This window comes from Mesocricetus auratus, unplaced genomic scaffold (assembly GCF_017639785.1).
Source record: "Mesocricetus auratus isolate SY011 unplaced genomic scaffold, BCM_Maur_2.0 Super-Scaffold_4256, whole genome shotgun sequence".
NCBI classification, from domain to species: domain Eukaryota; kingdom Metazoa; phylum Chordata; class Mammalia; order Rodentia; family Cricetidae; genus Mesocricetus; species Mesocricetus auratus.
Window position 1 is genome coordinate 90,100,136 of NW_024429182.1, and position 11,406 is coordinate 90,111,541.

Genomic DNA, 11,406 nt, shown 5'->3' on the forward strand with positions numbered 1-11,406 from the left:
TCAGTTCCAAGCTGGGCATCGATAGAACTGATGGGAGAATAAAAACAGACACAGCCCCTTCCTGTGTGGCCCTTGTGGGCCTGTGCGATTCCATGCCTGTGGAGAATTTGTGTGCTCTGCTCCCGTGTCCTGTGGCTGAGTGCATCCTCACACGTTCCAGTGTCGTCTCATCCTCATGAAGTCTTCTGTGTGAGTCTCCTTAGCACCTCATCATACAGCCCCGAAGACGAATGGGGCGGACCTCCTCCTTGACATGCGCTCACTGACTACCGGACTGGCCTCTGGATGACACTGTTATCTGGCCAGAGCCCATGTGACTCTGACCACAGTGGCAGGTTCATATCCATTTTCTGCTCTGCAAAGGAGTGCTGTCCCTGTTGCAGGACCCTGAGGTGGGGCTGGGACTGAACTTTGCAGCGTGCTGAGGAGGTGACACTCATCTAGCTTGACACTCAGGCTCAGCTAGTCCTAAGAACTCCTGTGTAACTCACGGGGCTCTCTGGGATGAGTATTCTTTTCTTCTTCTGGTTTTTGGTTTTGTTTTGCTTTTCAAAACAGGGTCTCACTACATAGTCCTGGCTGTCCTTGGGAACTCACTCTATAGACCAGTCTAGCTTCGAAGAAGAGATCTGCTTGCCTCTGCCTTCCAAGTGCTGGGATTAAGGCGTGTGCCACCACCCAGCAGGAGTATTGTTTTCATACCCATTTTACAGAGAGGAAAACTAAGGCCCAGAGTTAATGAAGGCTACAGGAAAATATATCAAATAAATCCAGATGAGGGATAATCTAGAAATAGCTGGCTTTTCTGCCTTGGAAGTGCTGATGTCTTCAGACGCCTAGGAATTCCTCTAGGTTCAAGTGAATGAATGTCTTATAGGTTCAAATGAATGGATGTCTTAGCTAGGGTTACTGCTGCTGTGATGAAACACTATGACCAAGGTGACCTGAAGAGAAACAAGTTATTTAGCTTCCACTTCCACTTCACTGTTTGTTATGGAAGGAAGTCAGGACAGGAACTCAAGCAGGGCAGGAACCCAGAGTCAGGAGCTGATGCAGAGACCATGGAGGGGTGCTGCTTACTGGCTTGCGTATCATCACTTGCTCAGCCTGTTTTCTTATAGAACCCAGGACCACCAGCCCAGGGATGGCACCACCACAAAGGGCGGTGCCCTCCTCCATCAATCACTAATTAAGAAAATGCCCCAGGCTTGCCTGCAGTCCAGTCTTATGGAGGCATTTCCTTACATTGAGATTCCCTCCTCTCAGATGGTTCTAGCTTGTGTCAAGTTGATGTAAACCTAGCCAGCACAATGGAGGGAATGTAACAAGTGACCCAGGAGGTTGTCATAAAAGATGTTGGGACACCTGGTGAAATCTGAATGCGGGTGTGTAGATTGGAGACTAGGACTCCAGTGATAATTTCCTAGCATTGTGGCTGTTTTCACCCTTGTTTTCAGTAATGTATTTTACGTACCAAAAGTATTTTAGGGTCTAGAGACCTCATGTCTGAAACCAGCTCTTAGATGATTTGTGAGGGAAAGTTATACATGTATAAGTAAAAGAAAGAGACTACAGAAAGTGGGCACCTGGGAATTTCTCCTATTATTATAGTTTTCTGGGAGCTGGAAAGATTATTTTAAGTTAAGAAGAAAGCTGGGTGTGGCAGCACAAGTCTGCCATCTGTATTCTTGGGAGGCAGAGGCAGGAGAAACAAGAGTCTAAGGATGGCCTCAGCTACATCCTGAGTTTGAGGTCAGCGTGGGCTACACAGACAAGGGCTTATCAGTCATGAGTAGATACTGTTTTTGCAGACTACCTAAGCTCAGTTCCCAGAACCCATGTTTGGGTAGCTCACAACAGCCTATAACTCTGGCTCAAGGGGACCCAATGCCCTTTTAAGACCTCCACAGGCACTGCACTTACATGTACACACGTACATACCCATATACAGACACATTTGTAAGCTCACAATTAAAAATAAAAGCAGAGGCTAGAGAGATAGCTTAGAGGTTAGGGTTAGTATTGCAGAAGGCCTGAGATCACATCCTAGTACCCGTGTCAGGTGACTTCCATCTGCCTGGAACTCTGGCTCCAGGGAATGCTTCTGGCCTCCACAGGCACTGGCACTAACATGCACACATCCACACTGACACATCCAGACACAAAATCAAGATTAATCTTAAACTGGGAGGTTGGTGGTGCCCATCTTTAATCCCAGCACGCAGGTGGCGGAGGCAGGCAGATCTCTGTGAGTTTGAGGCTAGCCTGGTCTACTGAGTCAGTTCTGGAACAGCCAAAGTAACACATATGATTAATCTTTTAGAAAAAAATTGTAAAGCTTAAAATGATGGAAAGTTTAAAGGAAGTAAGTCCCCAAAGGAATAGCACCCCAATGGAGTGCTGTTCTTCACCCCGATCCAGCCTTTGGGCTCTGGCCTCAGGTTCCTAGCTTCCTCTTGACCCACAGCGGACAATGAGAACCCATGGCTTCATGTCACATGTGCTCCTTCACAGCAAGGAGAGGCTGCACCAAGCCTCTGACTCCCAAAGGTGTGCACTCCTAGCCGCCGGCCTAGAACCCACAGTTGACTCTGCCCATTAGGGGGCAGAAAACATGGCCTGGAAAATGGCATTTCTCCCAGAGCAGTGGTGAGCGCCACCCTTGGGGCAGAAATTAAGCAAGGTCCAGGATGAGGTTAGAATGGGAAGGGTACCAGGATTCTTCCAGGTGCAGCTGGCCTCTGCCGTCTCTATCTCCAGGTAACTATCCCTGGGAATAGTGCAGTCCCGTAGGGGGCACGGCTGAGATGTGACCTGCAGTGACCTGCAGCAGGGTAAAGTAGATTCACTAGGGTGGAAAACTGGCCTTGCAGAAGGTAGCTAGGGTGGGAAGGGTGCTCTCCTATGAGTCAGGCCTGTCCGTAGTGGAGCCCACAGGCTTTGCTATTTAAAGAACCCCATATCCCGCTGGAGAGGAGCAGCCTGGGTTGGTCTGCATCGGTAGGAGCTGCCAAGGCTGTGGGGTCTGGTTGGCAGACAGTTCCTTGTACAGAGGGCCTATCTCCAGGGTGAGGGACAGCTGGGGGAAGGACTGATGACCTCTGTCAGCCCCACCTCATCACTGGGGTGTCTGACCTTTGCCCCACGTTGCAGAACTGAAGGTAAAGGTAAGAGTTCTGCAGAGCCCAGGAGTCTGTACAGTCTGAGAGCCTTACACAGAGCTCTCAGGTGCCTTAGTGCTGCCCAGTTAGACCTGGAAAGTGCACCTGGGAGATTCTTCCCACAGCCTGGCCACCTCGTCCTCAGCCCTGCTGCCTCCCTCCTGAGGACAGAGAAAGTCTGGAGTTCAGCCCGTTTCCCTTCAGATACCGTTCCCTCTGCACCCTGAGACAGAGGGTGGTGCGTGGTCCGAGGGAACTGATTCTTTTGCCAGGCCCAGTGTGTGTACTTGAGCATGTGCCTGGGTATGTGTGTGGGCACAAGCGGCCTTCATTGTTAAAGATGGGTGTTTTCATGCGTGAGTAGTAATTATTGGGTAATGCTTTAAAACCTTTCCTGAAGGAGCGCAAAGCTGTTTTTTTTTTTTTTTCTGAAGTCGGGAGTACGTTAAAAGGATTACCATGTAGATTTGATTTTTAGATAACACTAAAATGGATCCCAAATGGACTTCAGCAGAGGGCTGCTATCTCCCTAATGGAAAGTGCATGGCCCGAGGCTCTGCTCCCAGAGCCAGGGGGGGGGGGCAGGAGGGTCTGCAGGGGGCTGGCTGGCTGGCAGGCTAGAGGGGGCTGGGGAGACATGAGTAGGAGTCCAGGACTCATCTGAGGAACAGGAGGTTATATATGTACCCCCCTTAAAGCCCCTTTACTTCCCTGAGAGTTATTTATGTCTCCCCTAGCCTGGCCCTGTAGAGCCAAAACCACTCCAGTGGAAGCAAGGGGTTATTTCCATTTGCCTTACTGGGCAGATGAGGGAACCAATGCTCAGAGGCCAGACCATCTCCTTTGGACTACCTGGCCACAAGTTTTAGGTCCAGTTCCACCCACAGGCACATGCTGTGATAGGCTTCTCCCAAGACCTCAGCCTTCCTCGGTGAAAGCCATCAGTGGTCTCTGCCTTGGTGTCCAGAGTCGGGGTCACAGGATTCTTCAGCAGGTTTTCCACCGCTGCGAGAGTTACGCAGAGCCCAGGAGTCAGAGTTCACACTGCCCTGGAGCCTTGAACAGACTTTTTAGGTAACCTATGTATGGCAGTCCCAGCTTGGGTACAGGTAGGAGGGAGATGTTGGGGATGTAGGCGCGGCCTGTGGTGTCTGTCACTCCTCATGGCTTCCATTGGGTGTGACCAGCCATGCTAAAACCTGAGCTTGGAATGAGTGCCAGCTATTAGGCAGAAGAAGGGATGGCACAAATGCTTTAGAGCTGGGGTCTCCGCTGTCCCTTTGCATTTAGGAGTATAACTTAGTAGGCTAGATGCTTTTACCAATGTGGATGCAGCTGCTCACCTACTGGTAGGCATCCAAGTACAGAACCCTGGAGAGGCCAGGTGAACAGGAAGGACAGCAGTCTTGTTGAAACTATGACGACCCTACCTGAAGATCTGAGTTAGTATTTTTACAGACAGCTGTACAGGCTGGGTGCCCTTCCGAGGGCCCCAGGGGCAGTCTTCCCATCCTTGAACCCCAAGCCCCTCCCTATTTTCCTATACTTCATCCCTCCCTGTAGGCCAGGCCTTAGAAGGAACTTCTCCTGAGGTCTGCCTCATGGGCAGAGTGTCTCTGTCGGAGGAGACACAGGCTGACCCTGGGGCAGCCGTCACCCTGAATACACTCTCTCATTCAGACCAATTAACCTTTAGAACTGCATTAAGGAAATTAGGTGGTGAACTTCCCAGCTAACAGATGGTCCTATAATGACTGGAGGAGGGAGGGAAAAGGGGTCAACCTCTGCTTGCTGGGGGCAGCTACGAGGCCTCCTCCTCCATGCCCTCACCTGTCCCTTTGGTCCCATGCTGCCATAGGTCTGAGCTCTCTTCTTGCAGAGAGTGTGTTTCCCTGACCTAGGGCCTGTCCTCCTCTCCAGTGGAAGTCATAGGGGCTGGCCAGGTTGCGAAAGCACAGGAGAGGAACAAATCCTGAAGCTACTATCTCCATCAGTGTTTACAATCTCCCTCTCACCACCTGAACTTCAGTTTCCCCGTCTGTAGGGGAGAATGGAAAACTGAGGGCCATTCTGACCTGACATCTATGAATCTAAGGGCTCTAGGTGGCAGGTTGTCCCCTGAAGCCAGAGGACACAGTCCTTCCTGAAGAAGGAGGGGTGGCTCAGCAGCTGGGCCCTCGCTCTCTCCCTCAGACCAGGCCAGATGGAACTTTGACTTTGACCCAAGCATTCCTGAGGGAGCCACACACAGCCCTCAGTTGCCTCACTGAGCCTCCCCCCTTCTTCCCAATAGAACCATTCTGCACCTGTGGATGGGGGGGTGACATGGCCCAGTGCACAGTGACTGTTGCACTTCAAGAAATAGCGAAGGCGGGAATCTTAGTGGAACACATTCTTAGACCTAGTGTGGCCAGCTTTGGCTGTGTTAGGAGGACATGAGTCTGCCTGGGTCAGATCACACAGGTGACAGTTGCTAGGAAGGGAAGGGCCCAGCAAGGCCTTCTGGACCTCTGGAGGAGTCTAGAAAGGACAAAGGCATGGTATGTTGTCCAAAGGTCAGGCTTGGGGTTTGGGGCAGACGTAGGCTCCTGGGAGCCTCTACTTAGAGAAAACAACATACTCCCCATTTCCAGGAGAGGGTATGCCCCAGAGCTCCAGGTCAGTCCCATGCCCATCTGTCTATTCTCCCATCACAGGCGTGCCGATGCTCTCCGTCCAACCAAAAGGGAAGCAGAAGGGCTGTGCAGGCTGCAACCGCAAGATCAAGGACAGGTACCTGCTGAAGGCTCTGGACAAGTACTGGCATGAGGACTGCCTCAAGTGTGCCTGCTGTGACTGCCGCCTGGGCGAGGTGGGCTCCACTCTCTACACCAAGGCCAACCTCATCCTGTGCCGGCGTGACTACCTGAGGTGGGTTCTGCTGCTCTGCCCTGCTAACACTGCCCCCATCCTTCCAGGCTGGCACAATTTGACCCCAAGCTCTAAGCCAGGCAACCTGTGTGCACAGCCGTGTGGCTGCTCGTTATTCACTGCCTTAAGTCAGCCTTGTGAGCCACCCCCGTGCAGGCTTATGTCTTTAACTCCTTGGCCTTGGCCCCACACTATCCAAGCAGGCACTAGTAGCACTTGGACACCAAGATAATCTTCCCATGGGTGCCAGCCTGGCTTCAGCCTTCTCTATCTCCTTTGGGTATCTAGGAGGGACACCTCAAAGAGACCTGGAGGAGCAGACGAAATAGCCCGGACTTGCCTGGGCCTTTCTCCCTGGTGGAGTCTCCTGCCCACCTCTCCCCAGAGTCCTCCTTTCCAGGTGTGCTGGGATTAGACTCTCATTTGCCTTGGTTGGCAGGAAGCCACACCCTAGGACAAGGACTGCCAATGCTTTGTAAAGACCTGGGTTTGAACTAGCTCTGAGCCTTTAGCTTCGAACCTTTTTCTCTGTTTAAACCCTCTATACCCGACCTTGCATGTTTCAGAGCTCTTGCCCCCTTCCACAACCTGGATCCCGTCCCCCGAGGCTGCCTTCCCCAGTTAACCCTCCCTGAGGCCATTTATGACATCAGCAAGGCTGGAAGGAGGCCATGAAGCAGGGGCCTTGGCTGAGACCCAGCACCTGCATTTGGCTCTGTCACTAGCTGCTGGATGGCGACTGGGCAGCCTTGTGGGGAAGGAAGGCCCATCACATTAATTAGCAGGATGGGGGGAGAGCTGGTAGGACTTCTGCTCAAGTCAGGACAAGTTGGAGGGGGCAGAGTTATCAGGAAACTCCCACCTTTACCTGTCTGCACCCTTCCTTTCAGTTGTCTTCAACTTTGGCAACAGATTTTTTTAAGTGATGGTGTTTAGTGCTTCTAGGGTGGAGAGAGGAACTGAGGCTGGCAGGAAGGGTTAAGGATACTCTTGGGAAGTCAGCATCCAAGGGCATGGAAGGAGGTCCTCAAGTTTGGAGCTTTGGGATATCTACCTGGGGAGTTGAATTAACAGGCTAGGGTGAGGTGACTGTACAGTTGATGGCCTGCCACCAGAACTGGGAGGAACACCATGGTGTAGTGTGGGCTTGTCAGGACCTCCAAAGCACCCACAGCATTCTGGGCCCTGCCCCCCTTAGGGGCTGGAGGTCTTTTTCCCCATGCTCTGGTAGAGGTAAGGAATGACTTCTGAATCCAGGTAGACCAGTAAGTTGGGGTGGGGGCTGCCCAGGGCCTGGCCCTTTGCAACAACTGCTGGTGGCAGAAAAGGCCCCCTTTGGCAGGCAGATGGTGTGGCCCAGCCTTTGTCTGCTTTATCTGAGCCACCAGGCAGCTCAGGCCAGTGAATAATGGAGCCAAGCTGGTCTGCAGGTGCCTGAGCCTGCATCGACAAATCGGGGATTAGAGGGCCCCACCACCCGCCTCTCAGCCCCCTTGCACCATTTGGAGCTTGCTTAGCAAAAAGGAAGCGAGGAAGAGCTTGGTTGCCCAGACCATTAGAGCACCCAACCAAGAATTTCCATGAATGGGGAGGAGTGAGCTTCCTGTCCCCCTGTCCCCAGAGCTCTGCAGCCAGCAGCCGAGAGGAGGGATACCCTCTCAAAGAGACCATTGTGCCAGCTTCCCTTGGAACTTGCTTTGGGGACCAGTTCAGGGTGAGAAGCCTCTTTAGGCAGGCTGTGCTAGTCTGGCAGCCTCGTTTTACAAACAGATAAACTGAGGTTCTAGGAAGGAAAAGGAGGCATAGGTGAGTGACATAGTGAGATTATAGCAGAAAACAATTTCATAATTTTACCTTATTTTATCTTATTTTTGAGATATGCAAGCTAGTCTGGACTTGACCTCCCTGTGTAGACATGGATTACTTTTGATTCCTGTTCCTCCTGCCTCTACCTCCTGAGTGCTAGGATTATATACGTGGACGACCACACAGGACTCATGGAATTGGGGGTGGAACCCAGGGCTTCTTGCATGCTAGCCAAGCATTCTAACTGCCCCAGAAAGCACTGTAATTTTAAAAGAAGTCAGTGGCATAGATCACTCTCCCAGAGGAGCCAGGCATGTGCCCCTAGTGAGTTGTTTATCTCTGTGACTCACTCTTATCTTGAATGGGGATGATACAAGTGTTGACCTCAGAGGGCTGTGTTGGGATCAAATGAGGTGATTTTTTTTTGTAAGCTCTTAGCATGTCCCTGAGCCACAGGTTCAGTTAGGGTTAAGGTTAGCCGTTGCTAAGTGCATAGTCCTGTGAGTGATGTTTTATTCTTTGACAGTCGGGATAACTGGGGCTCTGGAAGGTTCCAAGTGACTGCCTGAGGATGTACAGGCAATGATGGACTGTCTCTGAAATTTGGTTTGGGTGGGTCTGGAGTCTTTGCTTCGGGGCCAGCCTTGAGGGACCCCGGTGGAAACCTGAAATGGATGGATGTAGGGTGATGGTGTCTGCTCACACCTGACTAAATTACATAGCCTCCTCCCTGGGAAGTGGGATGCCAGGTTTTTCATCTAGCAGGATCTCAATATGGTAGTTAGTTCTTGACTGGGCTCACCTGCTGTCCCAGGAGCTAGGGAATGGGCAGGCCCCTGGGTGGAGGCAGCTCCTTGGCCGGCCCTTGAATCCTCCATGCCCTTCCCTTGGCAGGCTTTTTGGCACCACGGGAAACTGTGCTGCCTGCAGCAAGCTGATCCCAGCTTTTGAGATGGTGATGCGAGCCCGAGACAATGTGTATCACCTTGACTGCTTCGCCTGCCAGCTCTGCAATCAGAGGTGAGTGCCAGACCATCAGCCAACCCAGCACTTCCCAGACCCTAGCCTGAGCCCTGCTGGCTGGGCCAGGAGTGCTGCAGAGGCGTGCATGCAAGTGTGACTTCTTTTGTGTATGTGGCTGAGTATGTATGCTGTCATTACCATACATGTGCGTATGTGTGTATCTATACTCTGTGGTCAGATGTGTACACTCTAGGACTGATGCACATATATGGGTAGCAAGTTTCTGTATGAATTTAATGAGGGGATAGGTGTACATTTTCACATTACATATTCTAAGTATATGTACATTTGAGGATTTGAGGGAGGAGGTTTTTTTTCCATGTCAGGGTATCATGTATCCCAAGCCACCTTCAAACTTGGTATGAAGCGATGGTTGACCTTAAACTCCTATCTCTGCCTCCTGAGTGCTGAGATTACAGGCATTATTACTATGTCTGGTGTATTCATTTCTGGGGGTTGAACCCAGTTGTGTGCATGCTAGGCAAGCACTCTACCAACTGAGCTACATTTCCAACCCAACCTCTATTTTTTTTTTTTGCTTGTTTGTTTGGGGACAAAGTCTCATGTGAGCCAGGCAAACCTTAAACTTGCAGTGTAGCTGTGGATGACTTTGAACTGTTGATTCTCCTGCTTCTACCTCCCAAGTTCTGAGAGTGCTGGGATTGTCGGAGTAGGCCACCATGTCTAGTACATGTGTGCTGGCTTGTGTATGTATTTAAATGTTTTTGAACCCGTAGAAACTAGTGCATGGGGTTGGTGTGCAGTTGTGCTTGTGACTGTAGTTGCTCATGAACAAGAGTGTGTACACTCTGCATGTACATGATAAGGTGAGAGTGTTTATGCACATGTTTTAAACCTGTGTGTACCATCGGGTATCTGTGGGCATGCTTTTGTGTGCTGTCTAGTAAGAAGGCGTTTCCAGGCCCACAGAGTGAGGGATTGTCACTCCTTCCTCACTCAACTCCTGTGAATCTGGCTCCAGTCCTCTCTCTCTCTTTTGTGAATTTTTTGGGTTCCACACACTATTCCAATCCTGGGGGAAGCCTTGAGGTATTTAAGGCCTTCATCCCTGACTTGGAATCTACCACCAAAAAGCAGGACATGCTCTCAGGAGACCCAAGGCCAGGCAGTAATTCATACAAATGTTCCCAGGTTGAGGTCCAGAAGGAACACTCAACCAGGTTGAGTCCAGGGAACACGAGGCCGGCTGGGTGTTCTGACCAGACGCCTTACTAGCAGGGCTCTGTGAAGTCCCATCGCCACCTGGTGGTTGGACTGAGATCCGATGCTGGGACTGAGTCAGTGACCCTGGTGCTTAAACCCTCAGCCACCAGTAGACATCTTTGAGGAAGCTTGAAATCCCTCAATACTTCAGAGGACGAAGAGACCCAAGTGTGATCTCCCTAGGGTTGGAGAATAGATTGTGGGTCAGGGTCACACTTTCTTTAGAGGATGCAAGCCCCAAACTGTGAAAGCAAGGGATGGAAACGACCATTTCATCTCCCCCCTGCTTCCTCTCATCTCATTCCCCACTCCTCCCCTGCCTGTCTAGTTCTGGCTCTGTGCCCTCCTGCACCTTCTCTGGGGCTGGGCTGAGTTATCCGAATCCCTCTCGAACCTCCTTGAGCGTCCTGGCCGTGAGACGCCTGTAGCTTGACTGTCCCACCACCCCAGGCTGCAGGGATCTGCTGATCGTAGTCGATCAGGCTTGCCGGGACATTTCTTCTATGCCTCTTGAAGGTTCCCAGAGCCGGCTCATCTGGGCCACCACCTCCCCTGGGTGTCTCACCTCCTGGGCCAGGCTGGAACCTCCCCTTACTGGGACTTCACTTATAGCCTTTTGTCTCTTCCCTGGATTTTTCTAGGTTCTGTGTGGGAGACAAATTCTTTCTGAAGAACAACATGATCTTGTGTCAGATGGACTATGAGGAGGGACAGCTCAATGGCACCTTTGAATCCCAGGTTCAGTAACGCCCTGCATCTGGCCTCCAGGTTCATCTGTCCGTCTGCCTGCCTGACCACCTGCCTGGCAGGCCGGCCAGCCACTCTGCCTGCGCGGGCTGGCCAGCCGTTGTCCTACAAGTTAGAACTTCATCCGTCAGTGGGAAGGTGGCTTTTCTCCACCACCACCGCCCATCTCTGTGGGCCCTCATGGGGCCAGGCTTGGCCTGTACAGTCTGTCTTCTGTATATAAATGGGAACATTTATTTTATGAGAAATGTAATGCGATTTTATTACTGGCGTGGATTAAACTTATGAATGTTTCCGGGGACACGACTCTGTGTTGTTCACATGACTGACACAGCTGCATCTCCCCCCACCTTCTGCCTCTGGTGGTAGGTCATGGGGAAGCAGACTCCAGCATATGCTCTTGCCAAGCAAGGGAAAACAAGCTTGGCTTTAGGGGTCAGAAGGAAGGAGATGACTTAGAGTGTATTAGCCACAGGTGAGAACTGGGGTATCTCTCCCCTCCTACAAAGCGTACATCCTGGTACCACGCAGAGCC

The 11,406-nt window shown here is 51.5% G+C and overlaps 1 protein-coding gene across 2 annotated transcripts in view; it reads left to right on the forward strand.

Moving 5' to 3' along the window:
• Positions 1-11,170, forward strand: part of Lmo1 (LIM domain only 1) — a 36,108-nt gene extending 24,938 nt beyond the window's left edge. For both annotated transcript variants that reach the window (XM_040756677.1, XM_040756673.1), the window contains 3 exons: positions 5,858-6,071; positions 8,772-8,897; positions 10,766-11,170. In XM_040756677.1, the coding sequence (XP_040612611.1) occupies positions 5,858-6,071; positions 8,772-8,897; positions 10,766-10,871 (446 nt within the window). In that variant the 3' untranslated portion in view covers positions 10,872-11,170. The remainder of the gene's footprint in view (positions 1-5,857; positions 6,072-8,771; positions 8,898-10,765) is intronic.
• Positions 11,171-11,406: the final 236 nt, after the last annotated feature.